Source organism: Stegostoma tigrinum, chromosome 3 (genome assembly GCF_030684315.1).
Source record: "Stegostoma tigrinum isolate sSteTig4 chromosome 3, sSteTig4.hap1, whole genome shotgun sequence".
NCBI lineage: Eukaryota > Metazoa > Chordata > Chondrichthyes > Orectolobiformes > Stegostomatidae > Stegostoma > Stegostoma tigrinum.
In genome coordinates this window covers 92,542,273-92,561,926 of record NC_081356.1, presented here as the reverse complement: position 1 = coordinate 92,561,926, position 19,654 = coordinate 92,542,273, and the positions used below count along the sequence as shown (strand labels likewise).

The window sequence follows — 19,654 nt, the reverse complement described above, 5'->3', positions numbered from 1 at the left end:
ATATGTTACAACTGCTTCACTAGTTGTTAATCACCTGTTGTGTGCAAGGTAGTCAGTGTCAAGTTGCAGTTATGAGCTTCAAAATGTAATAGTTATAAATGAATTATTATGTATCATTAGTAAGCACAGAATTTTTATTACAAAAGTACAGATCTGACACCAAGTCAAAATTTGATTAATTTGATTGGGGCTGAAAGAAGGTCTGAGTCTTTGGGCTGGAATCTTTTTATATCGTCTTTCAGGCATGAGTTTTAATCAATGTCATTCAAGTTTGTTTCAATGAATATTGTTCATGAACTCAGGATGCCTCTAAGTATCAGCCAATTAAGTATTTGTTGTTACGGTGGAAATGACAGTCTCAGATTGTGCACCACAAAATCCCTATGTAATCATGGCAAGTTTGCCTATTTTAAGTTTTTTTTTCCTGAAGAATTGCTGTTAGCACATCAGATTGTACATCTATGTTCTTGATCGAGATAGTGTCAAGAGGGTTTTTACATGTGCCTTTAGTTAAATCTCTCATTCAAAATGTGACACCTCCAATGATGCAGGACCTTCTAAAATACCACATTCTGTTCCCCTATATAATTTGATTAGACCACTGTAAGTTCATCAAAATAAACAAGTTTTCAACAAACAGGAGTAAAATCTAAAAAGTATTATTGAAATTGACAAGGTTAATAGTACAGTCATTTCCCCTTTGTGATAATGCCTCCAGAATGATATAAACAAGACAGCTGTTCACATTGAAGTCAAACAAGAAGTGGTACTGTTTGATCCAGTAGCCTTCATTGCTCAAACCATTGAGTATAAGAGTTGGGACATCATGTCATGGCTGTACAGGATGCAGGTGAGGCCACTTTTGGAGTACTGTGTACAGTAATGGTCGCCCTGCCATTGGAATGATATTATTAAATTTAAGAAGCTGCAAAAATGATTTACCAGGATGTTACCAGGACTGAAGGATATGATTTATAAGGTGAGGCTGAATAGGCTGGGACTTTGTTCACTGGATTTATGAAATCATGAAGTGCATAGATAATGTGAATGGCAAAAGTCTTTTTCCCGGTGTGGAGAAGTTCAAAGCTAGAGGGCATAATTTTAAGATTACAGGAACATAGAACATAGAACGTAGAACATTACAGCGCAGTACAGGCCCTTCGGCCCTCGATGTTGTGCCGACCTGTCATACCAATCTCAAGCCCATCGAACCTACACTATTCCATGTATGTCCATATGCTTATCCAATGACGACTAAATGTACCTAAAGTTGGTGAATCTACGACCATTGCAGGCAAAGCGTTCCATTCCCTTACTACTCTCTGAGTAAAGAAACTACCTCTGACATCTGTCCTATATCTCTCACCCCTCAATTTAAAGCTATGCCCCCTTGTGCTCGCCGTCACCATCCTAGGAAAAAGGCTCTCCCTATCCACCGTATCTAACTCTCTGATTATTTTATATGTTTCAATTAAGTCACCTCTCAACCTTCTTCTCTCTAACGAAAACAGCCTCAAGTCCCTCAGCCTTTCCTCGTAAGATCTTCCCTCCATACCAGGCAACATCCTAGTAAATCTCCTCTGCACCCTTTCCAAAGCTTCCACATCCTTCTTATAATGCGGTGACCAGAACTGTACGCAATACTCCAAGTGCGGCCGCACCAGAGTTTTGTACAGCTTCACCATAACCTCTTGGTTCCAGAACTCGATCCCTCTATTAATCAAAGCTAAAACACTGTATGCCTTCTTAACAGCCCTGTCAACCTGGGTGGCAACTTTCAAGGATCTGTGTACATGGACACCGAGATCTCTCTGCTCATCTACACTACTAAGAATCTCAGCATGAGCCCAGTACTTTGCCTTCTGGTTACTCCTGCCAAAGTGCATCACCTCACACTTGTCTGCATTAAACTCCATTTGCCACCTCTCAGCCCAGTTCTGCAGCTTATCTATGTCTCTCTGCAACCTACAGCATCCTTCATCACTATCCACAACTCCACCAACCTTAGTGTTGTCTGCAAATTTACTAACCCACCCCTCTACGTCCCCTCCCTACCTCCCCACCTATACTCTCCTCTCTACCTATCTTCTTTTCTCTCCATCTTCGGTCCACCTCCCCCTCTCTCCCTATTTATTCCAGAACCCTCACCCCATCCCCCTCTCTGATGAAGGGTCTAGGCCCGAAACGTCAGCTTTTGTGCTCCTGAGATGCTGCTGGGCCTGCTGTGTTCATCCAGCCTCACATTTTGTTACCTCTCCGTCCTCATCCAGGTCATTTATAAAAATGACAAACAACAGTGGACCCAACACCGACCCGTGCGGTGCAACACTAGTAACTGGTCTCCAGGATGAACATTTCCCATCAACTACCACCCTCTGTCTTCTTTCAGCAAGCCAATTTCCGATCCAAACAGCTATATCTCCCTAAATTCCATTCCTCCACATTTTGTACAATAGCCTACTGTGGGGAACCTTATCGAACGCCTTGCTGAAATCCATATAAACCACATCAACCGGTTTACTCTCATCTACCTGTTTGGTCACCTTCTCAAAGAACTCAATAAGGTTTGTGAGGCACAACCTTCACTTCACAAAACTGTGCTGACTATCCCTAATCAATTTATTCTTTTCTAGATGATTATAAATCCTATCTCTTATAACCTTTTCCAACACTTTACCAACAACTGAGGTAAGGCTCACTGGTCTATAATTACTAGTGTTGTCTCTACTCCCCTTCTTGAACAGGGGAACCACATTTGCTATCCTCCAGTCATCTGGCACTATTCCTGTAGACAATGACGAGTTAAAGATCAATGCCAAAGGCTCGGCAATCTCCTCCCTGGCTTCCCAGAGGATCATAGGATAAATCCCATCCGGCCCAGGGGACTTATCTATCTTCACCCTCTGAAGGATTTCTAATACCTCTTCCTTGTGAACCTCAATCCCACCTAGTCTAGTAGCCTGTATCTCAGCATTCTCCTCGACAACATTGTCATTTTCTAGAGTGAATACTGTTGAAAAATATTCATTTAGCGCTTCCCCATCTCATCTGACTCCACACACAACTTCCCACTACTATCCTTGATTGGGCCTAATCTTACTTTTGTCATTGTTTTATTCCTTAAATACCTATAGAAAGCCTTCAACCCTGATCCTATCTGCCAACAACATCTCATGTCTCCTCCTGGCTCTTCTGAGCTCTCTCTTTAGGTCTTTCCTGGCTACCTCGTAGCCCTCAAGTGCCCTAACTGAGCCTTCACATCTCATCCCAACATAAGCCTTCTTCTTCCTCTTGACCAGAGATTCCACCTCCTTCGTAAACCACGGCTCTTGCGCTCAACAGCTTCCTCCCTGCCTGACAGGTACATACTTATCTAGGACACACAGGAGCTTTTCCTTGAATAAGCTCCACATTTCAAATGTGCCCGTCCCCTGCAGTTTTGTTCCCCATCCTATGCTCCCTAAATCTTGCCTAATCTCATTGTAATTGCCTTTCCCCCAGCTATAACTCTTGCCCAGTGGTAGACACCTATCCCTTTCCATCATTAAAGTAAACATAACAAAATTGTGATCGCTATCACCAAAGTGTTCACCTACTTCCAAATCTAACACCTGGACGGGCTCATTACCCCGTACCAAATCTAATGTGGCTTTGCCCCTTGTTGGCCTATCTACATACTGTGTCAGGAAGCACTCCTGCACACACTGCACAAAAACTGACCCATCTATAGTATTCAAACTATAGTGTTCCCAGTCAATATTTGGAAAGTTGAAGTCCCTCATGACAACTACCCTGTCTCTCTCACTCCTATCGAGAATCATCTTTGCTATCCTTTCCTCTACATCTCTGGAACTATTCGGACGCCTGTAGAAAACTGCCAACAGGGTGACCTCTCCTTTCCTGTTTCTAACCTCAGCCCATACTACCTCAGTTGACGAGTCCCCAAACATCCTTTCTGCAACTGTAATACCGTCCTTGACCAACAATGCCACACCTCCGCCTCTTTTACCATCTTCTCTGTTCTTACTGAAACATCTAAATCCCGGAACCTGCAACGACCATTCCTTTCCCTGCTCTATCCATGTCTCCGAAATGGCCACAACATCGAAGTCCCAGGTACCAACCCATGCTGCAAGTTCACCCACCTTATTCCGGATGCTCCTGGCATTGAAGTGGACACACTTCACACCAACTTCTTGCTTGCCGGTGCCATCTTGCATCCTGAAACTTTATTTCGGATCACCCTACTCTCAACCTTCTCTATACTCAAACTACAATTTTGGTGCCCATCCCCCTGCTGAAATCATTTAAACCCACCCGAATAGCCTCAGCAAATTTCCCCCCCAGGATATTGGTACGCCTCTGGTTCAGGTGAACACCATCTTGCTTGTAGGGATCCCACCTACCCCAGAAAGAGCCCCAATTATCCAAGAATCCAAAACCCTCCCTCCTGCACCATCCCTGTAGCCATGTGTTCAACTCCTCTCTCTCCCTATTCCTCGCCTCACTAGCACGTGGCACAGGCAACAAACCAGAGACAACAACTCTGTTCATCCCAGCTCTCAGCTTCCATCCTAGCTCCCTGAATTTCTGCCTTAAATCCCCATCTCTCTTCCTACCTATGTCATTGGTGCCAATGTGGACCACGACTTGGGGCTGCTCCTTCTCCCCCTTTAGGACCCCAAAAACACGATCAGAGACATCACGCACCCTGGCACCTGGGAGGCAACACACCAACCGTGAGTCTCTCTCGTCCCCACAGAACCTCCTATCTGTCCCCCTAACTATGGAGTCCCCAATAACTACTGCTCTGCTCCTCTTCCCCCTTCCCTTCTGAGCAGCAGGGACAGACTCTGTGCCACAGACCTGTGCCCCACTGCTTTCCCCTGGTAAGTCATCCCCCCTAACAGTATCCAAAACGGTATACTTATTGTATATTGAGAAAGTTTTGAAAGGGACCTAGTGACAATTTTTCCACACAGAAGGAGGCTTGCACGTGGACTGAACTGCCACAGGAAGTGGTAGATGCAGGTACAGTTACAACATATGACAGACATTTGAAAACGTACATGAATAGAAAAGGTTTAGAGTGATATGGGCCAAATGTCGGAAAATAGGACTAGTTTAGTTGGAAAATTTGTTTGGCATGGACGAGTTGGCCCAAAGGGTATAATTCTTTGCAGTAGAGTCTTTGACTCAAGTTTGTACACAGGGACGGAATAATCCAAAAACTCTCTTAAAATACCATCACTATCATCATTTATACATTTAGTTTCACAGAATCATTTCCATGGAAAACTCAGAACGTCCCAAGCCTGCTAAGAATTACATTATCAAGTAGGTTAATGTTATCAGTCTGGCCACAATGTGGCTCATTTCGAACTGATACAAACTAAATGTATTTGCATGCTCATCTGGTCCTCTTGTTTCAATGAAACAAGAGTATGGCAAACAGTTGTTCTCTTGTGCATTCTCTATGTCAATATATTGACCAATCAGAGTCTACCAATGAGCACCCCTTTCCTCATACAGGATAAATGACTTTTTTTTCTTTTGAAATTCTTGCCTCTGTCCTGCTGAATGGAGGAGAGAAAGCTGAAACAACTGGCTCTTTTTTTTCCCACAAATACTCAAATTTTGTCCTACCAAGTAACTATTGGTCTTATTATTGTCTGCAGGGTAATTAAAATGCATCATGTATTGGCAGGACAAGTTTTTTGCTTTACATAGCCTGTGGCACTAGTGATGAATAGCATTGGCAGAGATCCATATTGGCAGATCCCAGCTCAGAGTACAATGCCTACTGTTCTGCCCAGTCTTTATGGATGCCTGAAGTACGTGCCAGGTGAACTTCAATGTTTATATAGAAATTGAGTAAACATGGGAGTTGCACTCTGCAGCTGATCTGACTGACACTCCTGTCACCACACTGCAAATGAAAGTCTCTGTCATTGATAAAGTTGGCTCACACTCCACATATAGGTGCAGTCGCTGTGCCCACTGATAATTATACATCTGAGCAACACTTCCACCATGCTTGCAAACAGTGCTCTGATCACTGGCCTGCTCTGCTTACTGATCCACTGCCCCCTCTGTTTGTCAACCCATTCAGATCTTCTCTGTCACTGGTTGCTCTGAATCAAATACTTTGATGTTGCCTTGTAATCTGTGTGAACTAACTTACACACATTTGATCCTAAATCACTGCTCAAACTGTCGTAGATTCCACTACAATTTAGAGAGTAATATAAGGTGGAGGTACTCTCACTCTCTCCCTCCAGTGCAGGATGGCATCTTAACGATTTTATTTTATTTGATTTATTGTTGTCACGTGTGTCAAGATACAGTGAAAAGTGTTTTGGGTGCTCTATAGGCAGATCGTACCGTACAAAGTGCATCGTGCAGAAAACAGTGTTACAGCCACAGAGAAGATGCTGAGAGAGAGATCAGAATAAACATTTGAGAGGTTTGTTCGAAAGTCTGATAACAGCAGGGAAGAAGCTGCTCTTGAATTTGTTTGTGTATTCAAACTTTTGTATCTTCTGCCAGGCAGAAGAGGGTGGTAGAGAGTATAACAAGGGTCTTTGATTGTGCTGGTCGCTTTCCTGAGGCAATCGCAAGTATAGATGGAGTCAATGGATGGAAGGCTGGTTTGCATGATGGACGGGGCTGTGTTTTATGACTCTTTGTAGCGTCTTGCAGTCTTGGGGAAAACAGTTAAATACCTTGCTGTGATGCATCCAGAAAAGTTGCCTTCCTATGGTGCATCTATAAAAGATTGTAAGTGTCTTATAAGGACATACCAAATTTCCTTAGCCTCCTGAGGAAGTAGAGACGTTATGATAACAAGGTGTGGAGTTGGTGGAACACAGCAGGCCAGGCAGTATCAGAGGAGCAGGAAAGCTGATGTTTCTAATCTGGATCCTTCTTCAGAAGCTGCTGAATTCCTCCAGCTCCACACATTGTTATCTCAGACTTCAGCATTGGCAGTTTCACTGTCTCAGAGGCATTAATATGCATAATTGACTGTTGCATTGACATGGGTGAACCAGAACAGAATGTTGGTGATCATCAGCCAGAGATAAGATATAGCTAAAGTATTGTATGCATTTGTGAACACCCTGCAATAAAAATAGATATTAAAAACTGTAGGGGAATTGTAAATATTTACTAGGATGTTGTCAAGGGTGTGGAGACAGTAGTTATGAAAAGTGGCTTGTGCTGGAGTTACTTGCACTGCAGCAGAAAAGCACAAAAGAAGATGTACTGAAATTTATGAAAATGTTGAGGAGTTTGATGCAGAGTCACTATTTCCATTGGCTCAGCAACAGGAGTCATCAGTTTAAAAGAGAGTGGAGAGAGAATTCTGATAACTTTCTTACCATGGAAAGTTATTCTGAGCATAGAAATTATTGCTGCAAGAAATCATTGAGATAGTACTACAAATTACAAAGGAAGAGTCATCAAACATTTGAAGCAGAGGAAGATATAGGGCTACAGGAAGAGATCAGAGCCAATGGATCAGTTTTGGACTGCTTCTGCAAAGTGCCGGTACAGATATGATGGACTAAATGGCTTCACTCTCTACTGTAAACCTGTATATCTCTGTAAAAACATAGAACCACATTTCTGTTTTTACATTTAAAACCATTTTACATTTAAAAGTTACTGATTGGCATTTGTTACATAAGATTGTAGAAACATGGCTATCTATTCAATCTAATGTAAAAGAGTTTGACATGTCTGATTTTAAGTGTCATCAGAGATAAAGTGACCATCCAGCTTAAGATAAAAGTCATAATTACTTCAGTTTTGTCCCTCAAAAATTACAGATTTTCTCAAACCATTTTTTGCGCTTGGGCACACTTCACAGTAAGGGAAGGGAGAGTGCTGCTTATGGAAGATAACTTCTACATTAAGGACAATAAAAGCATTTTCTGAAATCTTGATAAATAACCCTTCCAATAAAGTCCCTACAGAAAGATTAATAATTATATGCAATATTTCAGGTAGATTTGTTAAAGCAAATTGCAAATTTTCAAAAATGTGGCCAGAAGTTCCTTTGTAAAAGAATTCTGTAAGCAGTTAATGGAGTGGGTGTCATTTGAAAATATCTGCAGTATAGGTCAACATGTGCACACTATAGTTGAAAGACAGCAACCCACAGCATCTTGTCAGCAGCTGATTCCTTCCTGCATAAAGTATGTCGGTGGTACTTTCCATGACTTAGTTAGACATTGAAAGTTGTGTGTTAACTTATTTACAGGATGTGGTAAAAACAAACATGCCTAAAGTTGTGTTACATGTTAAAATTGCTTAGAGGGCCTAGAAGAAATGTATTTTTGCAGTACATTACTATGGACAGAGCACAAATTAAACTTTTGTTTTCAGGGCAGGGATTCCCAATTAAAGAATGTCAGATCTATGGACACCTGCACCTTGAAACACTATCTCATTCAGGGGTATCATTTTAAATATTTGCCATATAAGCACTTCCTGTACTTAGGAATGGCTGTTTCATACTGTGCTATCTTTATATCGTGTTCTGACTTACATACAAATTGTCTTAGAAACTGACTTGAGCACAAAACCTATTTGAAACTCTGGGATGTCTGCTCTCTGAGAATATGAGGCCAACAGTCACAACCCGCTGGGATCACCAGTCCAGTGAACACTGATGCTGTTGAATCTTGAAAGATCAAAAGGAGGACACTTTGATTCTGGTGGACTTGCTGACGGCACGTGCCATGAAAGACATTTCTGCAGTAGCAACCTGAAGTCTTGTAGTGAAATGGCGCCAGTGAGTGCCAGGCACCCGGAGACTGGATGGTTACCTAAAACCCTACCCAGTGTTCCCAGTAGATAGACTTCATTTAACCATCCACACAAGCACACTTAGAACAAGAGTTTTGCTGATTATTGTAAAACACCAATCAATAAAATACCTGATTGCACTAATAACCTTTTCTTAAGGAAGCTTCTTTGTGAATGTTAACTCTTTTTTTTAATTTGATGTGCCCCTCTGACAACGTTATGCACATTGCTTTTATGTTTTAATGCTGAAAATAGCATGAAGAACTTGAATTGAATTCCATTGTTTTTCTCAGGGAATTAGAACTTTAATGTTTAAATTCAGTTCCTTTATGATCCTATTGACCTATTGTCAGGATTCACTGATTGATCATGAGGTCTTTTTAAAAAAGAATTCAAAATGATTAAATAAAATAACAATGTCAAGGCTCATTTATATTTATCTTAATAAAGATCCTGAATGACTGCACCATGACCCATGTCAACTAAAAATTTGCAATCTGACCTCATATATGCATGCCATTTAATTAACACTCCCAACACCAGGCATAGCTGCACATGCCCCTGAAGATAATCTTCTTTAAGGGGAAATAAAATCAAGAGGTGCTATGGTGTAAAAAGGATATTAGGATATTTGCCAATTTCCAACATTGTGTGATTTACATTTGTAAACCAAGGCTCACACCTCATTGAAAATAAATTTGAGGTTTAGGGGGTAAAACAGAAAAGAAGTATTAGATCAGAAATTCCTTGAACTGTGGTGTCAGCAGTTATACCCCCATTAGTTTGTCTGGGTTGTTAACGATGCTGTCCACCTGCTAGTCATACAGTTCATCCAATTTGCTAGGGACAGTCTTCCTTAAATGTACTTAGCAGGCACTGAATGCTATCCCAGGGAGCCACAGGTGAGCAGAAAATTCTAGCTGCTGCAAAATATGTCAATGGAAGCCGCCATCCAGCTTATGTATGCTGAAAATCAGCATTTCCGCATGGGACAGTGTTCCTCATATCTCAATGTCAAAAAAGCACTTCACAGCCAACAAATTGTGACTTGAAAAACAGATATTGCTGTAACATTAGAAACAGAAATCTTTTAAAATATTTAAAGAAATATATAGAGATGGGTTTTGTGATCCTTTACCAATAGTTCTGAAGACAGGGGCTTATCAAGTGCAGTAGGTGGCCTGCCTGGTGCCTAAATGGTCAGCCAACCCCTGCATACCTCTACCAGTGGCTGGCTTGGTGTAGTAGATCAGCCTTAAGTAAGCCATTAACTCCCATTTAAGGACATGATCTCACTGCCACCAGGATCTAATCTATCTGCCCTGTGCAAACAGATAATGGGGGAAGTGGGCTCCTCCTTAAATGTTTCCCTTCTAAGGAAGGCTCCAAAAGTTTTTCACATCCCAAGATGTCCTCTCAAAGTTTGTTTCTCTGTCCCTCTTCTCCCTCTTCCTCCATGCCTTTAGCTTGGCGCTCAGTAAAATCAATATGGAGATCTCTGATTAGTGAACAGCTATCTGAGGCAGGTCTTCCTGGCCCAGAAGGGCAGAAGTCCAATGTAAAGTCTAGTAACACTCAATTGACAGCTAAATGGCTGTGAGGCGTTCCCCTTGATGGGGTCCCCTCCCTATCTAGATTGATGTGGAGAGCCTCATATAGTTCAGCCCATAGAAGTTCCAACAGGGAAACAAACCACGTGATCTGATTCCTTATCCATCCACGATTAACTCATGTTTTTATTAGTATTCCTCTCTTCTGTGCCTGACAGCTGAGCATAGTGAGAATTACACCTATGTCTTACTCCTCGCCTTTATGTTAGCGTTTCAGACTTGCTGGTCATTCAAATGAAGATTCATTTTGTTTCTATTGAAGGCAGCATCAAAGTACCATTCTGGTTCAAGAGGTCAATTCTAATGTTCAGAAGAAAAAAATAGCTTGAGTGTGCAAAATGGAGTAGGTCAAATTGACCTGCAAAGAACAGCTGAATTTAGTCTTACCAGACTGTCCATAGTATTCTCCAATGCAAACTGCTAACACTATTTGACCAGTGGAGAACAAAAATGCCTTAATTCTAAAATGTTAACAACTTGTCAAGTATTTGCTTGACAAACCACACCAGCTAAAATGTCAAGTAATGTATTATATTTCACATTTTGGTGTTACTTTATCAGATAAAATGTATTATTAAAATGAACGGCTCTGTTCAATAAACTTTAATTTTCTCCATTCAGTCTCCTACTTCTACTGTTCCTGTAGATCACCAGGACAAAATTTGCTGTGTGGTTCTGAGATAACAAGGTGTAGAGCTGGATGAACTCAGCAGGCCAAGCAGCATCAGAGGAGCAGGAAAGCTGACGTTTCAGCCCTGGACCCTTCCTTTTCTGAAGTAGAGTCCTGACCGGAAACATCAGCTTTCCTGCTCCTCTGATGCTGCCAGGTCTGCTGTGTTCATCCAGCTTTATACCTTATTATCTGAGATTCTCCAGCATCAGCAGTTCGTACCATTTCTGTGGCTCCTCTTACTTTGAACTTGCATTTTATTTAAGTTTTTTATTTCCTATTCCCCCTCATGCACTCTCCAAACTCATATTGTCCATATCTCACCTGAGATTTGAACACGTGTGAGGTCCAAAGATCACAAAGCAAGGAGTCCTCAGTCCACTGGCATCTGATCATTACAATAGGAAGAGAAATTACAGAGAAGCAAGGGACTAATCTACACTATTTACATGGAACAAAGTCAATATGTTACATTACACTGAAGAATCCTTTAACTGTTCTGTTTCACATTCCCATCAGAATAAAAGGCGAATAAAAATTAAGAAAATTGATCATGAAAATAAATTGCCAAGAAAGATAAAATCACATGGCAGGAAATTCTATGGGTTTGTGCTAAGAGAGTAGCAAAACGTCGGTGAGGAACCCTTGCAGGATGAAACTGAAAAATTGATAATGGGGAACGGAGAGACGACAGATAAAAAAAATTTCTCATCAGCCCTCATGGTAGAGGACACGAGAAACATCCTAAAGCTAATGGATAAGCAAGAGGCCAATGGGAGGTAAGATTTTGTAACAAGGGACAACATGTTTGACAGATTAAATAGACCAGGTCAACATGACCTGTTGGCCTGCATCCAAAGGTTTTAAAGGAAATGGCTGCAGGGATCATGCAGGCATTGACTGAAATATCAATGAAATCACTTGATTCCAGGAGGGTTCCAGTGGATTGGAAAACTGATAATGTGATGCCCTATGCAAGAAGGTATGAAGATATAAAGCTAGAAGCTGTAAGACAGTTAGCCTAACATATGTCACTGGGAAAATCCTTGAGTTTATTAATAAGGAAGAAATAGCAAGACATTTATAAAAGTTAAATATAGTCATACAGAATCAATATGTTTTATGAAGAGGAAATCATGTTTGACAAATTAGCTAGGGTTGTTTGAGGGCAAACATGCAGAGTTGATAAAGGGACTCTAATAGATGTGTTTGGATATGCAGAAGGCATTGAGTAAGGTACCATATAAAAGGTTATTACACATGATAGGATATTTTGGTATTGAGGATTGATGAACCCACATAGGTCTTTTGCGTGTTTAAAGTACCACAAGGATCTGTTTGAGAGTTTCAGTTATTCACTATCTATATTAATGATTTAGAAGAAGGGATAAAGTTAATGTATCCAAATTTTCTGACTGTACAAAACAGGCAGCAGGACATGAAACAAAAACAGAAATTACTAGTCAAACTCAGCAGGCCTGGCAGCATCTGTGGAGAGAAAACAGATTTGACATTTCGAGTCTGGTTACTCTGTATCAGGAGAGTAGGAGGGTGTGTTTAAACAAGAACAGGAGGAATCTGCAAGGAAGCATAGATATGTTCAGTGAGTGAGAAAAACTTGCAAAATGAAATTTAAATCATAGAATCCCTACAGTGGGGAAACAGGCCCATCAGCCCAACAAGTCCACACTGACCCTCAGCGCATCACATCCAGACCCATCCCCAATAAACCACCTAATGTACACACCCCTGGACGCTACAGGCAATTTAACATGGTCAATTCACTTAGCCTGCACATCTTTGGGCTGTGGGATGAAACCAGAGCACCCAGAGGAAACTCATGCAGACACATGTTTCTACTTATGTAGAAACAATCAATAGGCAAGCTATTATTTAAATGGAGACACTCCAAAAGGTGCAGAACAGAAGCATCTAAGTGTTAGCATTCAAGTGTTCGAGTAATTAAGAAGGCAAATGGAATTTTGGCCTTCATTGCTGGTGTTGCAATATAAACATACTCTTTTTATCTCACTTGGAGGACTGTATACAGTTTTGCTCAAGGTTTGATTCCCAGGATGATGGGATTGACGTATTGAGAATGGTTAAACAAGCCCGGCCTTTACTCATTAGAACTTGGAAGAATGAGAGGTGATCTTATTGGAACATAAAAACTCTGAGGGGGCTTGAGATGATAGATGTTAACAAGATGTTTCCACTAGTATGGGATTCTTGAATTAGGAGATATAGTTACAGACTAAGAAGTGTAGTGGAATTTCTTCTCTTAAAGAGTGCTGAATGTCTTTAATTCCCTACACAGAGAACTATGGAGGCTAGATCATTGAACATATTTAAAGAGACATTTTATCTGGCATCAAAGAGGAGCCTGCTGTGATCTGCCTGCGACAGATAAGCTGTGATCTTGTAGAATGGTGGGGCAGGCATGATGGGCTGAATGACCTATTCCTGCTCCTCTTTCTTATGTTTAACTGGTACCATTCTCATTTGTCTAATTGTAGCCAAAAACTAATAGTGGCATTTCTTCCTACTCCTCCACCTTTACCACTGGCATCCCCAAACCTCTGCTTTGACTGTGCTTTTCTCAACTATATGCTGCTCCTCCAGGACATTATCTGAAAATGCAGGGTCAGATTCTACATGTATGTCTCGACATACAACTCTGCCTGTTCAGCAGCTCTGTATACCCCTTCCAACCAAATGGAAGCATCCTCAACTGAAATGAGTTATGAAAAATTAAAGTCAAGATATAAATATTGACACTAGCCACTTCTTTTAATACCCTAGGGTCAATTTCTTCTGGCTAGCTATTGCAATACCAGGTTTGAGACTCCAGTAGACAATGCTTATCCATGTAGTATTTTTTACAATTCACCCATGGGACATGGAATTCATTGGCTGGGCCAGCATTTGTTGCTCATTCTTAGCTGCTCTTGAGAAGGTAATGGTGCGTTGCCTTCTTGAATCGCTGCAGTCCATTTGATGTAAATAGACCCACAATGTCACTGGGGAGGGGATTCCATGATTTTCACCCAGCAACAATGAAGGAAGGGAGATATGTTTGCAAGCCAGGATGGTGAGCAACTTGGAGGGGAACTTGCAGGCAGCAGTATTCCCATGTATCTAATGACCTTGTTCTTCCAGGTAAAAGTGGTATGGGGTTGGAAGATGCCTTCTAAGGATCTTTAGTGAATTTCTACAGTGCATGTAGTGGCTAGTAAACATTGGTGTTATGGAGCATCGGTAATAGATGAAGTGATTGTCTATGAATGTTGTGCCAGTCAAGCAGAATGCTTTGTCCTTGAAGGTGTCAAGCTTCTTGAGTGTTGTTGGAGCTGCACTCATCGAGGCAAATACGGTGTATTCCATCATACTCCTGTTTTGTAACTTCTAAATGCTGAGCAGACTTTGGGCAGTCAGATGTTGAGTTACTTGTTGCAGTATTTTTAGCCTCTGACCTGCTCTTGTAGCCACTGTTTTTATGTAGCAAAGCCAGTTGAGTTTCTGGTTAATGTTAACCCCCAGGATGTTGACAGTGTGGGATTCAGTGATGATAGCACCATTGAATGTCAAGTAACTGTGGTCAGATTGTCTCTTATTGGAGATGCTTTGTGTGGTGCAGATATAGTTTGTCACTTGTCAGTCCAAACCTGGATATTGTCCACGTCTTGTTGCATTTGAACATGGAGTGCTTCGGTATCCGATTAGTCGTGAATGGTGCTGAACATTGTGCAACCATCAGCAAACAGCACCACTTCTGACCTTGTGTTGGAGGGAAGGTCATTACTGAAGCAGCTGAAGATTGTTGGGCCTATGATGCTACCTCGAGGTACTCCTGCAGAAATGCCCTGGAGCTGAGATGACTGACCTCCAACAATGATAACCATTTTCCTTTGTGCCAGGTGTGACTCCAAACAACGGAATGATTTCCTCTGATTCCTATTGATTCCAGTTTTGCTAGTGCTTCTCGATGCCACACTTGATCAAATGTGGCCTTGATGTCAAGGACTATCATTCTCACTTCACATCTGGAATTCATCCAGATTTGAGTCAAGCCTGTGATGAGGCCTGGAGTTGAGTGGCCCTGGTGGAACCCAAATTGGGCATCAGTGAGCAAGTTATTGCTGAGCAAGTGCTACATGGTAACACTGTTGGTGACATCACTTTTCTGATAATCCAGAATAGACTGGGGCGGTATTTGGCTGAATTGGATTTGCCCTGCCTTGTGCACAGGACATACCTGGGCAATTCCCCACATGATTGGCAAGATGCCAAAATTGTTGCTGTACTGGAACAGCTTAGCTAAGGGTGTGTCAAGTCTTCAGAATGCTGTCAAGGCTCATAGCCTTTGCAGTATCCACTGCCTCCAATCATTCCTTGAAATAAGGAGTGAATCCAGTTCACTGAAAACTTGCATCAGTGTTGCTGGGGACGGCTGGAAAAGGCCGATTTAAAGCATTCACTTTGTCCTTTTGGCAGAAGGTTGTTGTGAATGCTTCTTGATTACAAGGGAAGGTTGTCAAGATCTTAGATGGGGTATAGAGGAGTTTTTCAATTGTAATCCTGGTGATGAGGTACAGGGATATAGAAACACTGACAAAGATGGAAAAAGACATTAAACCTAGAAAGTCAGGGGAGGCTGAATAGATGTATTCAAACTTGTGAAGAGTTTGCTAATTACAGAAGCAGAAATCATGTATTCTGACAAGAAGAACAGTACCTAGATGGCACAGTTTAAATTAATTGGAAGAAGAACCAGAGAGGTGATGACTTTGATTTGAGCTATGAGCACTACATGAAAGGATGGAAACAGATTGATCAAGAGGTTTCGAAAGGGAACCAGAGCTCAAATTGAAAAGAATGTCATTTACAGGGAATGGAAAAATAAGCAGTGGAGTGAGACTGATTGAGCATTAAATTTTTCAAGTTGGATTTTCCAAGTTCTTTGAATTTCTATCTTTGCATGTTCAAAATAAATGTTCCGTTTCAGTTTATACCTGACAAACTTGTAGTTGAAATATTTATAGTCTGGAACAAATTGTATGAAGAATAGCATTTGTTATGTTGTTCACTCTTAAATACATCACCATAATTTTAACAAATATGAATAATTTGTTATACCTGATCATCAGAAACTACAAGTATACTGTGCTGAGACATCCAGAGCACATGCTATAGACACATTTGAGACTGACATTCTGCAAATGTTAGCCAATCATCTGCTATAATATTAGTAGGATGATAATGGAATCCTGAAAAATTGTACAAATAGCTCATTTTTTAACTATTTACTGTTCTGTAAGGATTCCAGTGGTCTCCAGGTGGTGGGAGATCGGACTTCTGTGTAGAATTTCAGATCCAGAGTATTAATCTCACATCTGAAATATCGAATTGTTGATTGTTATTTGCCATTGTTAATTTTTTTGAAATACATCTTAGATATTCAGCGTACAAGGTTTAGTTGAGAGAAAAAGTAACTTCTCATTACAAGTAGATGTTGAAGCACATTGGGTTGGAACTCACATATGGTCCTCACAGGAACTCTATTCTGAGGTCTGTAAAAGAGCTAAAATGTCAAAGAAACGTCATTAATGAGACATAAGTTTAATTTAAAGAAGAGTCATATAAATTAGCTAGAAAAAGTAACAAGCGTGAGAACTGTGAGAAGTTTAAAATTCAGCAAAAAGAGGACTGAAAGGTTCATTAAGAGTTGAAAAAACAGGGTGTAAGGATAAACATGCAAGTAAGGCCTGTTGGAGGTTGCCATAAAAATGATAAAAAAAGGACTAACACAGACAAGTGTAGGCTCCTTACACTCTGAAATGGAAGAATTGATTATCGATGTCAAGGAAATGCTAGAGCAATTAAACAGCTATTTTAGTTCTGTCCTAACAGAAGAAGACACAAAGAACTTCCCAAAATTGCTAAGGAATTAAGGGTCTATTGGGAATAAACAATAGACAATAGACAATAGGTGCTGGTGTAGGCCATTCAGCCCTTCGAGTCAGCACCCCCATTCACTATGATCATGGCTGATCATCCACAATCAGTATCCTGTTCCTGCCTTATCCCCATAACCCTTGATTCCACTATCTTTAAGAGCTGTATCCATCTCTTTCTTGAAAGTATCCAGAGACTTGGCCTCCACTGCCTTCTGGGGCAGAGCATTCCATACATTCACCACTCTCTGGGTGAAGTTTTTCCTAAACTCTGTTCTAAATGGCCTACCCCTTATTTTTAAACTGTGTCCTCTGGTTCTGAACTCACCCATCAGCAGAAACATGCTTCCTGCCACCAGAGGGTCCAATTCTTTAATAATCTTATTTGTTTCAATCAGATCCCCTCTCATCCTTCTAAACTCAAGGAAGGAGGAATTGAAGAAAATTACTATTTGTAGTTAAAAAGCTGGTGGAATTAATAAGACTAAAAGTTGATCAATCACCAGAGCCAATTAACTTCACCTCAGTGTACTGAAGCAAGTAGTCATGAAAATATTGGATACTTTGTTTTTCATTTTCTAAAATTATGTGGATTCTGGTGTTTTTAGCAAAATGGAGGGTGGCAAATGTAATCTAATAATTTAAAAAGGAAGGAGGGAGAAAAACAGAAATGACACACTGGTTAGCCTAATGTCAATAACAGGGAAATGCTGGTGTTGATTATAGGGCAGTGAGTGTGAAAGATGCTTCAGTTGAGTTTGACAAAGGCTGAGTAAGTTAACTGGAAATTTGGTAGAAGCGAGAATTCAAAGCAAAGGGGTCAGAGGTGTTTTAATGAAGGTTTATTGCAAAAAGCAAGTGCTCCAGAATGCGAGGTGAGAGGGAGAAGATAAGGGATGTGAATTAAGAGACTGACTTGCAGAGATGTCATGGACCACAGTGTGATGCAAGTGAAAGGAGCTGATTGCCTAGTAGAATTGATGAATGTTTATAGTCTTAAAGTAAATGTGACGCCTTCAGGTCTTTAGGTCTCTACTGTTTTCTCCTTTTTTTTCCAAAAAATAGTTAGTTACGTATAAGATTGATACTTAATGATGTTTTTAAGGAAAAAATACGATAAAGTATAAAGAGCAGGGCAAGTAATTTAAAGTAATATCCTTATGAAATGATCCAATATAATCGTGATGGCAAATGATGTGTCACTGATGCAGCATGTGGAACTGCTGGATACTCAGGTGATCCAGAGTGAATATGTCTCTAATAAATGTTTGCAAGTCAGGGAACTTTAGATCCAAGTTGAAGTGCTCAAATCCAAGCTGTGGACATTATACCACCTCTGGGATGGGGAATGTTACCGAAAAATGTGTTATAGAGGCTGGTCATACCTTAAGCTAGGATATTCAAATTTAGTCCATCATCAGGGTAAGGAGTGTGTGATTGCAGGTGAAACAGATACGAAGACCCAGGTGATTGCATTTGAGAAGATTTAGCCAATACAATTGTCCAATAGTTTACAAGTTTCTTGAAAGCTGTGCAGATGAGAGTGAAAACTGCAGGGAGGATGAGAGGACGTTGCACTATGGTACCATGGAGCAATTCAAGTAGGAGAAGGAAATAGGAATGTGGATGTTCTGCTCCACTCTTGCTCCAACTGAATTCGATCCACTTCCTCTCCTGTTGCAACCGAGCTCGATCCTCTCCCTCTTCTCCTCCACCAGAGCTTGATCCTCTCCCCTTCCTGTTCCAACTAAGCACGATCTTCTTCCTCTCCTGCTCAACATGAGCTCGATCTGCTCCATCTCCTGCTCCAACCGAGCATGATCCTCTCCCTCTGCTGCTCCAACTGAGCTCAATCCTCTCCCTCTCCTGCTCCAACCTAGCTCCAACCAATCCTCTCCTCTCTCACTCTAACTGAGCTCAGTCATCTCCCTTTCAAGCTCCAACTGAGTTCGATCCTTTATTGTCCAATTTATGCTCTAGTTGACCTTCATTGACTCTCAATTATAACAAAGGCTCATCTTGACAACAGATAATCTCAAAGCACTTCACAGCTAATTAAGTACCTATTTTTTGAAGTGTCATCACTGTTGTAGTTTAGAAAGCATAGCATCCAATTGTTGAACACAAAAGATCCACAAATAGCTGTGTGATAATTACAAACTAATCTGGTTTAGCGTCATCGGGGCTAAATGGTATTTACATATTGGAAATATGCAATGATAGGAGTTTGAATGTTATTCCATTGAGGACACATTTCTTTGGAACCAGGACCTTAAACGAAGATGTTACGCTGCAGAAGTTTATATAGGCAATTATTGCATGGAAGTCAACAAGATTTCCCATTTATTAAGACTGTTCTGGAACTGTCTAATTTATCATCTCACCCTTTTCTTCCTTTATTCACAGAGGTTCCCCTTGTGCTGTACCTTTTCGTTTTGATATCGCTGACATGGCTTTGGGGAGGTCTGCATATGGCATATAGACACTTCTGGATGCTAATTCTGTTTGTTATTTTTAATACTCTACAAGTGAGTGTGTGGATATTTAGAACATCATTACTATCATACAAAAGAATAATAAAGTACGCATGATCATTAACTGGTGTG

General features: G+C 40.9%; 1 protein-coding gene across 9 annotated transcripts in view; it reads left to right on the top strand.

Annotated features, from left to right (window-relative positions):
* adgrv1 (adhesion G protein-coupled receptor V1) overlaps window positions 1-19,654 on the top strand; it is a 560,536-nt gene that overhangs the window by 496,820 nt on the left and 44,062 nt on the right. For all 9 annotated transcript variants that reach the window (XM_048527106.2, XM_048527099.2, XM_048527104.2 and 6 more), the window contains one exon: window positions 19,455-19,576. In XM_048527106.2, coding sequence (XP_048383063.2) covers window positions 19,455-19,576 — 122 coding nt within the window. The remainder of the gene's footprint in view (window positions 1-19,454; window positions 19,577-19,654) is intronic.